At 39.7% G+C, this 18,464-nt stretch overlaps 1 protein-coding gene across 2 annotated transcripts in view; it reads right to left on the reverse strand.

Moving 5' to 3' along the window:
• Tmtc2 (transmembrane O-mannosyltransferase targeting cadherins 2) overlaps positions 1–18,464 on the reverse strand; it is a 383,935-nt gene that overhangs the window by 164,783 nt on the left and 200,688 nt on the right. For both annotated transcript variants that reach the window (XM_051139933.1, XM_051139935.1), the window contains exon 4: positions 3,653–3,767. In XM_051139933.1, the coding sequence (XP_050995890.1) occupies positions 3,653–3,767 (115 nt within the window). The remainder of the gene's footprint in view (positions 1–3,652; positions 3,768–18,464) is intronic.

The following is an 18,464-nucleotide window of genomic DNA, read 5'->3' on the forward strand; positions in this document are numbered from 1 at the left end:
ACATTTATTTACATAATAGGTTACAAAATTACCTTGGTACATTTTTATATACTTGACTGTAAGTCATATAACAAACTAGCTGTTTTGAAGGATAACTGTTAATATTAGAATCCTGTCAACTATGTAAGTATTATGATCAACTATTTCCTGGTCACCGGTCACATGCTTCTTTATTTCCTCAGTTACATGTCATTTAAAAAATATATTGCCAACTTTGTGTTGCACATACACATTGTTTCAGTTCTTTAATTTAGGTGTAAACACAAAGAATAACCAATTCTTCAATGAAAACAATTTGGTAAAAGCTTTGCCAACTCTACCCATGTGCTTTCTTTGCTTATACAGGCACCCACAAATCCTTATAAGATAAACACTTTAAATTACATACAATGTGGTGTGCTGGTGAATTTTGTGCCTACTTAACAAATGCAGTCATCTAGAGGAGGGTACACCAACTAAGAAAATGCCTCCATAAGAATGGACTGTATAGCCTTGATGTGACTTGATGAGGTGGAGTGGGGGTTTCCCTTTTTCTGAGGAATAGGGGAGGAGGAATGGGAGGAGGGAGGAAGGAGGGACCGAGGAGGGAGGAGGAGAATCAGGAGGAGGCTATGATTGTGATGTAAATTGAATACCTAATTAAAAAAAAAAAAAAAAAAAAGACCGAGCTTTAGGAAGGCCTGTAGAGCCTTTTCTTAATTAGTGATTGATTGGAGAGCCCAGTCCCACTGTGAATGGTGCCAGCCCTGGCCTGGTAGCCCTCTGTTCTATAAGAAAGTGGGCTGAGCAAGCCATGGGGCATATCAAGTAAGCAGGACTCCCCCCCACCAATGTCCTCTGCGTTGGCTCCTGCCTCCAGGATGCTGCCCTGTTTGAGTTCCAGTCCTGTCTCCTTTCAATGATAGACTACAATGTGCAAGCGTAAGCCAAATAAACCCTTTCCTTTCCACTTTGCTTTTTGGTCACAGTGTTCTGTCGCAGCAATAGAAACTGTAACTAAGTCAGGGCTGATTGTCTAATGGAATATTTTTATAGTATCGGTAAAGCATAAGCTGGGATAAAGCATATTGCCTTTATACCCCTGCCCAACAGGGAGCACCAATGAATGAGTGACTTATTAGCCACTTGTCTTTGTGATTGAAGACACAGTATAGCTGTGGAATACTTGCCTATCACACACCATATTACAGGAATGATATTTGGCACTGAGGAGAAATAACTAACCAGAGGCTATAGCTGTGGCTAACAAAGAAAATAAGCTCAAAAAAAAAAAAAAAAAAAAAAAGGCAGTAATTGGCCAGCTTACCTTATTATACAAGAAAAACACTGTATCCCATATTGCGAGGCAAAAGGTCCTCTGACGAATACATCTATATCCACCTATTTGTCTATATTAATGTATACATACATAGAGACAGAATATATATACAAATAAATTAAGACTGATAAGGCCCTTTCTCACGAAATAAAACTTACATCAGTAATAAAGTCATGAAATCATTTAAATGAAGAAGTCATGAGATTCTGGAAGAGCACCTACATAAATCGATTCAGCATTTCATTAAGGAAAAGGATACACATTTCAATTACGTCAAGGAAGAAGATGGAGATATTCCCAGGGAAGCAGGAATCGTAGGAATAAGGTGGGGGATTGATCGTACGAAGGTTTTGCTGTATGTACGGAAAGTAGTTCTAGGTAGTAAGGAGAAAAATCACACACAATTCAGTTCCATACAGAAGTCCTCCCACTGACACATTCTTGTCAGAGGGCAGCAGATTTGTCCTCCATTGTTAAAGCCAGGGCCCTAGACTCTAGGAGGTTGAACACAGTGTAACCATCTGAGCACACTACTCTACAGAGCTTCTCAGTTTTACTTTAAGTTCCTACCTCCTTTACTACTTACGTTTATCGTTAATGACATTTTGCACCAATATTTTTGCAGACGATTTAGATAACAAGAACATAGAGGCATAGAAAAATTCAAGCTTATAGGTTTCTGATGGCCTATTGTACAATCTTCATAATTCATATAACATAAGGAGCAGACATCAAGTTCTGACTAAGAGGGTCAAGTTCTGCAGCAAGGATCTCATTATAGTTTTAGGTCAGCTACAGAGCATTCCAGAAGCAAGGTATAGGTCCCAGGAGTAAATGTCTTCCAAAAAAAAAAAAAAAACCAAAAAAACAAAACCACTCGGCCATCATTGACAGATGCCAATTAAACACAGTTTTTATGTTTTTTAGCTTTAAAAAAAAAAAAGAATGAATAACTTGTCCTCCGTGAACAATAACAAACCCAAAAGAGACTTCATAGGTGTTACACAGTCCTACCAACCCTGCCTAAAATTCCATCCACAAAAGCGCATGGTTTCTGAGTGATTCAGAGAAACTTTCCAGGGTGAACACAGACAAAGTCAGAGGAGAACAGTGAGGCGGGGGGAGGGGGAGAGGATGTGACATTCATATTCTTTCCTAGCGACAATGAGAAGAGAGCCAGGGTGTTACATGCATAAAACTCCAAGAGCCAACGTCTGCATGCCTCACAGTCCCATGAGAGCCCAGCAGATCCAGGACAATAAAACCACATCAATTCCCCCAACAGCACCAAACACCTGGATCTAATGCTATCTGCATTCTAGCAACCCCATAGGTTCCCAGCTACAGGAGGAATAAACTAGATATTCCTGTGGGTTTGATCTAGATTTCTATTACATATGAAAATCTCCTAAATGTAAAATATAAAGGAAAGAATTCAAGTTCAGTTTTCATTTACTCACAACGCCTTCTGGAACCTTCCATCCAAAAAGCAAAGATAATTTAGCGCTTGAGAATTTTTCAAATTCAATACCAAGTGACATTTTGAATTATGCTGTTATACAAATTTGATATAATTATGAGTGTCTTTGAAGAACTGCACATGCTAGATGGTCAAGAAGAAACTCTACTCAACAACTACAAACTTTCTGCTATGTGCCTGGTTGACTTTAGTGAAGAGAGAAAAAAATGTATCACTTAATATTCAATGTGTCATTTACATAAGAGACATTAAAGATTTATCTTTGAAATTTTGTACTTATCCATCTAAGTTTGAGTAGAAAAAAAAATATACACACACACACACACACACACACACACACACACACACACACACACACATATATATATATATATATATACACACACACATATATGTATATATTTGTTTGTTTATCGAAACGGGGTTTCTTTGTGTAGCCTTGGATGTCCTGGACTTGCTTTGTAGACCAAGCTGGCCTGGAACTCACAGTGATCCACCTGCCTATGCCCCTGGAGTGCTGGGATTAAAGGAGTGCAATACCACGCCTGGCTCAGAGCATATATATTTTAAGTAAAATGCATTTATACCAATTTCTTGTTATATGACATAGTACTTCAAAAAAATTCAACGACATATCAATACACATGAATATAGATGGTGTAGCCCCAAACAGAGCAATCCCAAATCCATTCAGCTACTGATCTCAGAGGACTAATTAAAAAAAAGTGTAAAGAAAGAAACCCTATTTCAGAAAAATAGATTTCCACAATTCTATTCCCATTAGGTAACTCGATAGTCCCTCTCCCAGCAGGTTTCTAACATAGACCTAAGCAGAGAAAGCAAGGCATACTCACAAGTTATACAGCATGTCGGCCATATTGCTGCGGTAGAACAGAGCATTTCTATAGGCGCTTTCAGCTTCAGAAATCTTACTCTGACTCTTGAGAACATTTCCAAGGTTACCCCATGCTGGCAAGAAGAAAAAGAAGTATTCAGGCCGAGTGTCAATCCAATTACACATGACATAATATCCGTCTATCAGGAAGTACCACTGGGAGAAGAGAAAAAAAAAGACCTTCATAAAAGATTTTAAGGGGAAAATTTATTTCCTTTATACTCTAACATTTCATCAAGCCAGGAGATTAAATATATTCTAAGTCTAAAATAATTAAAGCAATCATTATGGCTCAAAGCTGATGCACACATATAGTTCATCACTGCGCCAAGAACAATGTTATCTTAAGGTCACCTACAAAGGCTCCACGTCCTTTCAAGTTTCCACAGGGATCTTCGTGGTCTGAAATTATTGTACACATATGGGGATGGAAGTAGTAAGACATCATCTTAAAATAAATCAAGATTTCATCCAACTAAGAAAGAACTGGTGAATGCCATAGAACACTTGAAGATAAAAAGCAAAAGAAAACTAAACAAGACCAAAGCTACAAAGAGCCTTAGTATGTGTCAAGATATACAAGTAGAATATTATGCCTCTTAACACAATTATCATACAAGATTTGTTTTAAAATGTGGGGTATTAACACTGAAAGTAGAGGCTTTGAAAAGCAGGAAGGTAGAAATGAGATATATCTACTTGTGTGATTACTGACTATATTGGAAGAGTAAAAAATGACTAAAGTATCAATTTTTATGGATTAAGAGCATGAGGAATTTTTTTAATGTCAAATTTCCCTGTGTTTCTGTAACCTAACACATCTCATTTAACCATAGTTACTAAATATAATGTGCCTTGTGTCCTTTTACTGTCTACAGAGAAAAGTGAGCTGTCATACAGCAAATGCCTCTAGGGCAAGACAAAGACACTGAACCCATAATTATCTCCCAACAAGTAGTACCACGTGTCTTGCTTTCTGCTTGACATGTGCTGTCTCATAAACTCTCTCAACACAGACCTACATGTGAAACTGACACCTATTCTGCAGACGAAGAAACACGAAAGAATGTGCCAGGTTAATACTGAAGCAGAGATTCTGATCCCAAACTGATTAACCTAAGTCTGCCCTATCCCCTAATTAACATTCTCATCCTAGGTTCACCTTTAGCCACAAAACTACATCTTTACACTGTGAATGCTCCACAGCATCAGGAGTTCAGAGAAAATCTTATAATTCAATTGAAAAACTGAAGCATTAAAAAATATTACTAAACCTACAAGTAGAACATTATGATAGGCAAATTTGGGCCCAGGGGTCCCGCTCAAACTAAGGCACCAGCCAAGGACAATACAGGAGGTAAACTTAAACCCCTACCCAGATCTAGCCAATGGTCAGAACAGTCTCCACACTTGAGTGGAGAGTGGGATATGACTTTCTCGTGTACTCTGGTGCCTCACATTTGACCATGTCCCCTGGAGGGGGAGACCTGGTGGCACTCAGAGGAAGGACAGCAGGTTACCAAGAAGAGACTTGATACCCTATGAGCATATACAGGGGGAGGTAATCCCCCTCAGGAAGAGTCATAGGGGAGGGGAATAATGGGAAAATGGGAAGGAGGGAAGAATGGGAGGATACAAGGGATGGGATAACCATTGAGATGTAACAAGAATAAATTAATAAAAAAAAAGAAAAGAAAAGAAAAGAAAAAAAAGGAAAAAAATATTACTAAATGAACTAATAATTTGACCATAGAAACTAAAAACAGAAAAACGGGAAGTTGTATTCATATTTAATAGGCAAGAACACTACACTTTTTTTTCTACCTAGTGTCTCTCATTCTCAAATTAATAAAGTATGGCTCTGTGGAACTTCTAATACTCAGTCTTGCTTTCAAGCCACTTCATCCCTCTCAATCTCAAAGCACTCTCACTGCTTCTATTAAGAATTAGTCAAATAGAGCTGGGCATGGTGGTGCACGCCTTTACTTCCAGCACTCAGGGAGGCAGAGCGTGTGTACTCTGTGAGACACTGGCTCGAAAAGAAAAAAAAACAAAAAATATCGATGTGAGGTGGTGCATAGTTGTCATCCCAGCCTCAGGGAGGCAGAGGCAGGCAGATCACTGTGAGTTGAAGGCCAGCCTGGTCTACAAAGTGAGTCCAAGACAGCCAAGGCTACTCAGAGAAAACCCTGTTTCAAAAAAGAAGGAAGGAAGGAAGGAATGGAGGAAGGGAGGGAGGGAGGAAGGAAGGAAAGAAAAGAAAGGAAGGAAAGAAGGAACAAAAGAAAGTGAAAGAAAGAATGAGTAAAACAGATTTACATTGAATTTACTCTTGGGAATACATGCAAACATTAACTTTCACAATGAAAAAGCAACTAAGCCATATCCCCAAACAAAACCACTAGAAAAACTGCTACTGAATATTTTAAGGCATATATCCATAGAAATAAATGGAGTTTTCATTAAGTGCTCATGTCTTAATTCAATCACAGCTAAATAGTGTCCCTCTGGACAGTAACAAGCATAGCTAGCTATATATCTAGAATATATGCCTACACATTCGGTTAGTGTGTTAACTCACTCAATAACAAGTGTAATAAGATACTCACTAGTTCTCTTTCTTTGCCAGCAGCATTACCAGGGCTTGGCCCACAGCATGGAAAACAATTCTTCAAGGTAATGCTTAAGACAGATAGTCAGATTGATTACAATGAGACAAGACCAGAATGTCACTGAAGCGCATTTCTGAGTATGTCTGCCAAGGTTTCAGAGATAATGAGATGGGGGCTCTGACCTGACTTAAAATGCAAATAGACTACAGGGAGATGGTCAAAGAGTGGGGGAGGGCCCTAGTTGAAAAAAATAAGTTAAGATAGAGTCATTGGAGTATTTTGGGACTATGGTCCCTTCCTCTGTTTCTCTTTGCTTCCTTTCTGACAAGACGTAGGCACCTTACTTCTGCCACATGCTCCACCCACACTGCCTTGGGCTTGCAGTAATGCATGCAGTCAACCACACATGGCCTGAAACCTCTGATATGGAAGTCAAACATTTAAGGTTTAGAAGTATTCCCGTGCTTGTCACAGCAATGAAACCCAAGCATGCCATCTTCTATCTTCCCTAGGATTAGTGCCAAAAGGCAGGAGTGGATTGTGTAAGGAAGATAGGGCTTACACAGCACAGCGATACAAGGAAGGTCTATTGCAGGGTCAGACCCTTTTAAATAAGAATATGATTTGTGTACTTCATATTTTTCCATCATTGCTTTGGACTTAGTGGAGTTTTAAAATCTATAATCACAATCAGTTACCATGTATATGTAAAAGGCTAAAACTGTATTTCCAAAATCACATGGTATTTGCCCTATTGAAAATGTGTTCTCTGTATTACATTGTCTGCAAACTTAACAGTGAAAGAAAGAACTTACTTACCTGCCTGTGCTTTACATGGGTTGAATATTTGCAATGTGATTTGGGGCAGGGTGATGGCTGATATTGACATTCAGGATTTAGAATCACCTTGGAAACAGACCTCTAGGCATATCTGTGGGGGAGTTTCTACACTGAGTTAACTAAGGTGAGAACACTTCTCTCTTAAATGTGGTCTATACTACTTTATATAATTGGCTTCTGGACTGAATAAAAAAAGAAAACATTGGGGTAAGTATCAGTGTTCACCTCTCTACCATCCTGACTGTGACATCAGGCCACGTGCCTGAAGACCTCCCTACAGTGATAGATGGTCCTAGCCTCAAACTGAGAGTGAAAAGCGACCCTCCCTTTCTACAGCTGCTGATCTCAGGTGTTTTACCTCAGCAGTGAGGAAACATAGCTAGTAAACACGTGATAATAATATCTACAATTTTAGCTCATTCTAATAAGTTCTTTTGCTTGAAAATTAAATATTTCAAAATCACTACTGTGATTACAAAAAAGAATAACCTCATAATTTTCAAATCTAATTGATGACTCCTTCCATAGCTTCTCTAGTTTAAGATCCAAAGAATATCTTTTGCATACAATCTATGAAAATGCTAATTTAAAAATTTAAGGAAACTTTGAACACATATATTAAATGGTTGGAAAGTGAGGCAATTAAGTCCACATATGGCAGGAGACTAGTAATCCAGAAAGGCAAGCAAGCTCTAAGGGAGAGAAACAGATGTAAGGATTTCTTTCACATAAATACATCTGTCAATATCCATCAAATTAGTGGATCTAACAGGAAACACTATCATCAATGCTAACTGTAAAAAAAAAAAAAAAAAAAAAAAGCAAAACTTAAAAATCTAGTGATAAATCTTATCTACAGAGTCAATTGTGATGGTTCATCACACTTTCAAATTCAATACTTATGAGGCCTTGAATCCTGATGTAGGACAATTGCTGTTGGAGTTTAAGACCAGCCAGGTCTACACGGCTACACAGAGTTTCAGGCCAATCTAGACTACAGACTGAAACCCCATCTCAAAACAATGACACCAAAACTTACCTGTGAATCAGAGTGGCAGCAGGTACTGTAACCGTACCCACCGGGGAACCAAAGACTAAAAGATGGAGAGTTTAACGCCTGTATCAGTAATTTAAGACTATCCCAAAATAAAGCGCGGCTAGGATGTTAACTCAGTGGTAGCATGCTTCTTTAGTTGAAAGAATCGAAACCCCTGAGTTCCCTCTCTAGTAAGACACACGTACAAAGGTATCTGCAAGCTTTGTCGTATAGGTTCACACTACTCATCCCCAGCATCTGGGGGAAACAGGGACAAAAAGATGGACAGCCTAGGCTATGTAATAAGGTCCAGGCTAGCCTGTGCTACACAAAGACCCTTGATTCAAAAAGTGGGAGCTCTCCAGAGAGAAAACGATAATAAAATACACATAGATAACAGTGAAATGTCAAAAGCTTTTGAGGCGGGAATATGAAAGTAATGGTGCCTAAACCTGCATAACTTCTACTTCAAAAATGTTTGGGGATCTAGCACAGAAGAAGAAAAGTGAAAACGGGAGAGGAGCAAACACTTGCAGTGGGACACAGTCCTCAAAGACACTGGGACAAGTCTTTCCCCTCATCTGTGAATTAAGCACTCAGTCCTATCCCTTCAGATAAACATATATACACATATTTTCTATAACTACTATCTTTAATGAACATGTTTCTATAAATGTTTAAGAAAGAATGATAAAACATTTTGAAGAAACAAAATATGTAAATAAGAGTAATTTACTTTCAGGCTTGTCAGAGGCTAAATGGTCTTAGTTTCTTCAGAATATAAATGATTATGGCCTAAGGTAATGCTTACTGAAGACAGAGGATGTTTTAAAGTCACGAAACATATGAGATTTTTGTTGTGATTAATCTCAACTAACTACTTCATGTATAAAACACCTTTGGGTTATGTGCATTGCAACTTGTTATGACTTGCTACTATTTGCAAAAAAATAAAGAGCTTGCCTACAGTTAATAGCGGAGCTAGACAAGAAACAAAAATGCAGGCACCGCTTTTTCTCTGTGGCACTGGCTTGCCTGAAAGTCACTATATAGATCAGGCTGGCCTTGAATTTATAGAGTTCTGCTTGCCTCTGCCTATGTATTTTTTTTTATTATTATTCTTAAAGGCATAAAAGGCAGAAGCATGTAAAGTTCTGTGACTACTAAATTCCAAGAGAAAAATGCTTGCATCTGATTATATCAGGAACCAAATATTTTTAAAGCGCCTTTACTAATAGTTTTGCCTATCCCAGATAGTTAGACAGTTTTATTTCATTTCTTCTTCTGGATCATCATCATCATCATCATCATCACCATCATTGGGTTTTGAGTCAAGGTTTCTCTGTGTTGTTCCAGGTGGGCTGGAACTTGCCTTGTAGACCAGGCTGCCCTCAAACACAGAGATCTGCCTACCTCTGTTTCCTGAGTTCTGAGATTAAAGGTGTGTGCTTACCACTGCCCAACTGAAGAATGCTGTTATATTATAGGTTTTAAACCCCAACCAATAGACAAGGGGCTGAGAAGATAACCACAGAATCACTCCACTCTATGGAAGCCCAACTTAGTTTCTGACCATTTATCTCACATTCACCTCTATGAAATCATGAGTTCATTGGCACTATCTTTAATAAGGCTGTTCAAAGTGACTTTTAAGTCACTGTTTTAAAAGCATTTTATTCCAGCCGGTCAGCCTTGAAACACAACAGTGGTTTTCCTTCCTGACATCATTGATAAGTTTAGTATTATAAAATATGAACCTCTTTTGAAAGGTTTTCATCTTTCCTTTGAAGTGTCATGATAAATTACTGGAGAAATAGAATTCTCTTTCTTCCATGTTTACAAAGCTGGCTACTTAATTACACTGTACCATAGTTAAAAGAGGATTCTCTCTTAGAACTTAGACCATGAACTCACAACTGTCAATTTTCACATGGCTTGGATATTTAGATTTCAGGTAAACGTTCAGTTATTTTCTGAACAAAGTGGCATTTTACTATATATGTACACAGGCTATATGTATGTGTGCTTGTGTTTTAATTTGAAACCACATGATACTGAAATTGATCAGTCATTTTTCACAGTAATCCAAGAAGGAAGAAAACTTGTCACACAGTGCAAGCCTGAGACTGGGCCTCCTGTCTGTAGCTTTCTGTACAGGCATCAGTAAAGATCTGCCACTTACTTTGAGAAGAACAAATGCAGGATTCCTGGAAATGCACTCAAAGTTGTAAATATGAGGGCCACTGTATGCCCATCTTTTTGAGTTGTGTTCTCATGCTTAAATTCCAATGAGAAAAAAGAAATTAAGAACTATCTTTAGCTTGTGAAGTTTTCCTCAGGTTAACATAAATGGCTTAATTGCTCGTAGTTTAATAACTGTCTCTGAAACAAGCATAAATTAGTCATACATTCGCTATAGGGAGCCAAGAGCTCTGTCTCACTTGTATATGTGCTTTGGCTTCTTGAGTCAGAATCTCATGTGGCTTGGGTTGGCCTTGAACAATTGAGGGTAACCCTGAAGTCTGAGCCTCCTGCTTCTGCCTCCTGATACTGTGATCGCTGCCCTGAGATACCAGGCAGAGTTTATGCCATGCTGGGTGTCAAATGTAATGCTTTGTGTGTGCTGGCAGGTGCTCAACAAGATAAGTTACACTGTCCAGCTCAGAGAATTAATATTGAATCAGGAACTTAAATTTTTTTTGTGTGTGTTTCAGTATGTGCCTAGTGTTTTAGCAGACAGCATCACACATATGTTACCATTCATGGTTATAGTCAGGTTTACCTGTAATAACTATGTTAGTCTGTGATGATTGCCTTGCTAATAAGCAGTTTGTAAGTCGCTGGGTTCTGGACATAGAGGTGATGAGTGTGAGATGCTGGCAGGACCCCCAGAAGAAAAAGCTCTTAGGGATAGGAGGCCACAAAGACATCATTGAGCAAGCCAATGATATATGTACTGACACCACCTCCACTCTGCCCACTAATGTTGCAGGTGACATTCTAGATACTAAAAAGAGGGATTGGGGGCTGGAGAGATGGCTCAGAGGTTAAGAGCATTCATTGACTACTCTTCCAAAGGTCCTGAGTTCAATTCCCAGCAACCACACGGTGGCTCAAAACCATCTATGATGGGGTCTGGTGCCCTCTTCTGGCATGGAGGTGTACATGCAGGCAGAGCACTGTATACAAAATAAATAAATAAATATTTAAATTAAAGATGGGGTTTGGGGAGGCCAAAGCCATATCAAAGAATAACCATGCGCTGTATAAAGTGACACACACTGTGCAGCCCTGGCTGCTAAGCTGGCAGAAGCCAATGCTGTCAAGTTCCACACAGGTGGGACAAGGAACATCAGGAACAGAGGCCAAAGAGGAAGAAATCATGCATTTAGCTGCTCTGCAATGAATTTAGAATTCTTTTTTGCAGGCAAACATATATCAACTAGTTTACAAAATGATTTCCAACAAATAAATAAATCTTTCAAATCCAACATGTCTTGTCCATGAAGGCCACCATCATAGGAAATTCTCCCTGCTTTGCACAGGAATGCAAAATCACTGCGAAATCTACAATCTGCAACAATCAACCACGTCCAGCAATTTTTGATGTTATCAACCAGAGAGTGAGACAAGACTTGCAGTTCACATAGTCTGCATCAGTACCGTGTCTCCACCGTACAGATTTAAAGCATAAATTAGCCACACAGCCATTGTGCCAGGCATCACCCATCATCATTTGCATCCAGTCAGCTAATGACTGGCAGCTGTCTGCAGGATCTGTGATACAGGCAGCAGTTTTAACGTATAATACTTCGTGAGGCTTAAAATCATATTCTGTAAGAACACATGGCAGACTGCAAATTTCCGAAAGCTTTCAAAGGAAGAAGAAAAACAGCCTCAATGTGTAGACTCAGAAATTATTCTGAAATACTGGCTTTAAAGGGTTTTCTAATCTCTTGCTAGACTTAAGTAATGTGACAAATTGGCAGAAGGCTTTTTTACAGAAGATTCCTCTCCAGCTCATAATTGCTGAGGAAGTAACTGAAGTCAGAATTATGAGCACTTTACAAATGGGGATGGGGTGGGGAAAGCAGCAAGAAACCTGGATTAAAAGAGCTTTGTCTGGTTAGCCAGGCATGGTGGCACATGCCTTTAATCTCAGCATGAGGGAGGCAGGCGGATCACCATCCATGAGTTCGATGCCAGCCTGGTCTACAAAGGGAGTTCAGGACAACCAAGGCTACACAGAGAAACCCTGTCTCGAAAAACAAAAACAAAAAACAGAAAAACAAAAACAAAAACAAAAAACAAAGAAAAAATAGGAAGCCCATGTCACACACAACAGTCCTGAAATACAAGTGAACTGTATCCTCAGTCATAGCGATGATTTTTTTTAAAGCATCCCTCAGCATCTGGTTCATCAATAGCAAAATTATTTCACTTTTTCTTATCTCATGCTTATGCAATCTACCTCTAAACTGAATATAAAACTCAAGAAGGACAATGGTGGCAATACTTACCCTTCAATGTACCCTTTACTAAATGATTTCTCTCCCGTAGGCAGTCACTATTGTATAGTTGGCATTTTTGCCATGTGTGTGTATGTGAATGTACACGCTTGTGTCGGAATGTGTACATGCATGTATGTAAGTCACATATGGAAGCTTGAGGACAGTTCCATGGATAATCCCCAGGAGCAGTCGCCACCTGCCTCAGGATAAAACCTCTCATTGAGCTGACACTTACTCACTAGGCTCCACTGGCTGGCAAGCACATTCCAGGAGGTTGTCCTGTGCCTGTGTCCCCAGCATCACTGGGCTTACAAATGTGATATGTTACCAGGCTTAAGATGTTTTGACATGGGTCTGGGATTGACACTCACGGCCTCATACTTGTGAAACAAGCTTTCACTGACTTAGCCGGTCTCCTCCCACCACATAGCAGTTGTCAGTGCAAAAGTCCCAAATCTCTTCCCTCTTATCTTACAGTACAGACAACGCATTCAGACAGTAAGCAACATCATGATGGGTGCTGTGAGAAACATGAGGAATAGAAAGAAGGTATGGAGGGGGCTAGAGAGATGGCTTAGCGCTTAAGAGTGCTGTCTCCTCTTCCAGAGGTCATGAGTTCAATTCCCAGCAACCACATGGTGGCTCCCAACCATCTATAATGAGATCTGGTGCCATCTTCTGGCCTGTAGATGTACATGCAGGCAAAGCACTGTATACATAATAATAAATAAAAAATAAAAAAGGAAGAAGGTATGGGATGCTGTTATTTTTAACAGAGTTGGTGAATTCATAGGAAGCATTTACAGTGGTACCTTCATCTAAGACTTGAAGAAGGTGCAGTACACCACACTGAGAATATCTAAGAAAACATTTTCCACACAACATCAATGACTAAGGCTCAGTGGTCAGAGCTCATCAGGCAAATAGAAGGTATCAAAGCAGTTTGCAAGACTGAAGTGGAACACAGGAAGGCAAAGCTCCTAGCCATCCACACCTTCTCTGTGATTCAGTTTCTGCTCTGAAAGAAATGAGAAACGGGTAGAAAACTGCAGGGTATGGAAGGCTGCACATGCCCTGTCGTTATTCCGTCGGGATGATGGTTAGGTGCAAAGTCAAGAACTATCACAGTAGAGCCAGCATGTCAACTCAGACATTAAGGAAGCTGAAAATCTCTCCCTTGTCCCGACCACAGGAAAACTGAAGCAAACTAAAAATCAGTAACATCACAGAATCATCAGTTAACTCCTATCACAAATCTGACTACCACCCTGAAATTTTCAGAAAGAGGCAAAGCCAGATTAAGCAGAAGAGGTGAGCCTCCCAGGAGCAGAAGACTTGAGAGATACAAGACTGCCAAGGAGATGCCTGGCAGCACTGGTCCATTGGCTTCAATTTGGATGTGTAAGATGAAAAAAAACTTCTTTCATCCCTAAGTGGATTTTGATCACAGAGTTTAATTACCACAACAGAAACCCTAACTAAGGCAAAAGAGAAGACTGCACCTGGAACTGAGGCACAGTCTACTTTCTAGTAAAAGGATGCTACAAAAGTATCCAGATGGGTGCAGCAGACCATGCTCTGGCTGCAGCCACTTCCAATGTCCCTGTGTCAACAGAAAGTGGGACAGGAGAAGCAGATGGGCAAGGTCATAGTTATAAAAGATGAGGTTCCATCATAAATAACAGAAAACTGTCAGACATGTACAAAGTACCCAATAGAATATACTGAAATATTAATATATACAAAAATAATGGCAGAACCTTTAGGGAGACCCAAAGATAGTGAGACAAAGTGCAAAGATTCTAGAGAAATTTGACTCCTCTGGGGGCCTAAGACGGTAATGAACATTATATGTAATAAAACTCCAATCTCAATGAATATAAAACCCCATATTGAACTCTCCATTTGTGTTATAAAATACATCATATCTGACCTGAATTAACATTTACACTACGGAATACTACTCAGCTATTAAAAACAAGGAAATCCTGAAATTTGTGTGCAAATAGATGGAACTAGAAATGATCATCCTGAGTGAGTTAACTGAGACCCAGAAAGCCTCACATGGTATATACTCACTTATAATTGGACACTAGCCCAAAAGGGATGTCCCATGAAAGTCTTCACTTACCAGGAGACTGGGATAGATACTGGACTTCCTACTAGGACTCTAGGTGAAAGAAGTATGGGAGAATTGGGAAATAGAAGGATCCAGAGAGTCCTAGAAACCCACAAGAAGAACATCATGACCAGTGGATCTGGACCCAGGGGGTCTGATCAAACTACTGAACCAATCAAGGATACATGCAGTAAACCTAGAACCTCTATTCAGATCTAGCCAACCAAGGACAATGCATGCAGTAAACCTAGACCCCCTATTCAGATCTAGCCAATGGAAAGAACATTCTCCACAGTTGTGTGGAGAGCGGGGACTGACTCTGACATGAACTCTGGTGCCCCCTATTTGACAACTTCCCCTTGGTGGTGCCTGGTAGCATTCAGAGAAAGGATAAGCAGGCTACCAGGATGAGACTTAATAGGCTGTGACCATATAGTGGGGGAGGAGGTCCCCTTCTGTCACAAACCTAGGGGAGGGGAATAGAGTAAAAGAGGGAGGAAGGGAGGAACAGGAAGATACAAGTGAAGGGATAACAATTGAGATGTAATCTGAAATAAATTTATTAAATATTTTTTTTTTTTAAATCACAAGGCATGATGAAAGAGCAAGAAAACAAAGGATACTAACTCAGGTGGAACTTTTTAATATTACAGTGCACTGGATCTTATCCTGTATGTCATGACCGACCTTGGGTTGCATATCTGATAGCATATATGTCAGATATTACATTAGGATTCATAACAGTAGCAAAAACCGCAGTTAGGAAAGAGCAATTAAAATAATTTTGAGGGGATCACCACAACATGAGGAACTGAAGGAAAGGGTCGCAGCATTAGGATGGTTGGGAACCACTGAGCTAGGCCGTGGGGAGTGAACAGTGGCAGTGTTAGAGCACAGTCAGCTGCTGCAGATAGTCTTCAAGACACAGCACGAAGGGATTAGTGGTCGAATGGATATGAAATGAGAAAGGAAGAGGATAGGCACAGATAAGTCCTGGATTCACAGGCCAACTTCTTGGAAAATGGACCAAGCAGGATGAAGGCTACAGGTCAAGCATCTGCCTGGAACTTGGTAGGCCAAGTCTTAATATGCTTTTACTAAGTCTGGTCATTCGTTCATTGATTTAACTACTCTTGTTAAACGGTGTAAATCGTAAGTCACTTGTCAAGTGCTCTGAAGAAATCATTGGGTTATATTACAAACCGACTTGCTTACTACATAGTTAACTACAGTGATGAAGAAATGACCAGACGTTTTAGCTACACCACGAAGACACTGCGTTCGAAATCATAACCGTCAGGCATCACAATAGTTAATGCTGAAAATGATCTATGTGGCTAAAAATTCTTCTTCTTTCTGTGCATCAGAGATGGCTGTTTTGACCCTGGCATCTGAATAGTGCCCTCCCTGTCTTTCAGAGTGATGACATTTGGCTGGATATGTGACTTCCATAGATAATATTTCCTTCTTTTTGACAGATAGATGTAGCCAACAATCTCTGGGCAAATACAGTATATACAATTTCTCCAATATATCTCAGAGAGAATGGGTACACCCACATTCTGCCCCTCCTCTCCCCTTTCCTGGCAGCTGAAGTGCTGATGTGATAAGAAGCCATCTTGGCCCACATGGACAGCATGACCCATTGAAATGGCATGGGAACAAATGAGCAACGGGGATCCCGAGAAGCCATGGCGCCATTTTATCAGTTCCGAGCTGCACATATTGAGACTGCCACATGAAAGAATACCGCCTCTATCTTCTTCCCGAAACACCTCTTATCCGAGCCCTCTGTAACAGAGGCTTAGCATGAAATTTAGCCAAAAAAATTTTAATAAATCCCTAAACCAACATTGTGAGTCAGTGTTCTAATTCCTTCCATGCATCAGTTTGAAGTGACAGAAAGATAAACTGGCAACGTAGACTTGCTCTACATTTGTATGGGCCACCGAAGAAAAACTGGCTCAAAAGCATTCTGTAAAAACTGCAATGTTTTAGCAAGTCTTGGGTTTAAGCACTATCCACTACTTAGAAAAAAACACACATGAGGAGGAAGGCGTGGCAGCGCAGACCTTTAATCTCAGCACTCAGGGAGGCAGAGGCAGGTGAGTCCCTATTTGTTGGTGCCCATCTGGCCTATAAAGTGATTCCAGGACAGCCAAAGTTACACAGAGAAAGCTTGTCTTGAAAAACAAAAGCCACATGACCGTGATTTTTTTTTTCAAAGGGAACTGAAGAATCAGATGGCATAAACTAGTTCAATTCGTTCATCAATTCTCACTAAGAACCTGTGCATGCAGGTTGGAGAAAGAGAGAGAGAGGGAGGGAGGGAGGGAGGGAGGGAGGGAGAGAGAGAGAGAGAGAGAGAGAGAGAGAGAGAGAGAGAGAGAGAGAGAGAGATCCGCAGCTAAGAGCACTCACTTGCAGAAGATCTAGGTTCAGCACACATGAGGCAGATCACATCTGTCTATAGCTCCAATTCCAGGGACCCCAGTGCCCACTTCTAGCCTCTGCACTCACCAAAGATGCACACAGTGCACATAAATACATGTAGGCATTTGTACATACAAACAAACTAAACAACTGCTTCATAAATAATCCCTGAAACTTACTAAAAAATTATAAACAGAACTCACTCCCCGGCACACAGAATCTTGCATGCACTCAACGAACTCTTTCCTGCCTCGCATTGGAATAAAAGGACAAGGGTGCCAAAGTCACTTCTCAGAATCTTGACCTATGGAAACTTATCCCAATCTATGAGTAAGTGATTTCTTGCTCATTTGGAAGCGTTTTGCCCCTCTGGTATTTGGATCTTGATGCAAAGTATGTCAGAAAGAGAAGAAAGATCCAAGTTCAAATGCATACAAATAGCTTTACCTTAAAAGGCTAAGTAAGAAATTACTTAGACAAAAAAAAAAAAAAAAAAAAAAAAAAGAAGAAGAAGAAGAAGAAGACTATCAGGCACCATTTATTTTTATGTATTTCTGCACTAAAAATATACCTTATTTCATTTTTCTCTTGTTTCCACAACTATCTAATTGGTCTAAACTGTAGTAACAGCTTTTGGGTTATTTTGTGTTTTAACAAAAGCTGGATTCTGCTATATCTATCAACTTTGAGATTGGCTAAAATAATTTTTCTACACTAAAAGCAGTAAAAAATTACAATCCATATTCTTATTCTTTAGAAAAAAAATTTCCACTTAATTAAGAAATCTGAAATTAAGAATGGACTAACTGCTTGGCAGCCCTGAGCGTGTTGAACAAACCTTACATTGCTCACACCTATACCTAAGTCACAATTGAATTCTTATGGTATCTCAGGAAGAGCTTCACAAACAATGCATAGAGTATGTATTTAGGTGAATAAACTGACCAGCATTCTACAAGGAAAGAGGTAAGTATCATTCATATTTTAAAACGCAGATGGTAAGCATCCTTCCAAATTCTTATGATGGTGTTTATTTCCAGGCAATACAAGTCCTAGGTTTCCTGTATCATAGGAACACAAGGGACTAAGTTTCCTACTGCACACACGGAATGCTGCCTATGTGTCTCAACTGGTTTTAATGCACATCTCTACAAAAATAAGGATGGAGGTACAGGTTTCACATAACAGGATCTCATCTGTAGCATTGTGTTTTTAAGGCA

Source organism: Acomys russatus, chromosome 31 (genome assembly GCF_903995435.1).
Source record: "Acomys russatus chromosome 31, mAcoRus1.1, whole genome shotgun sequence".
Classification (NCBI taxonomy): Eukaryota; Metazoa; Chordata; class Mammalia; order Rodentia; family Muridae; genus Acomys; species Acomys russatus.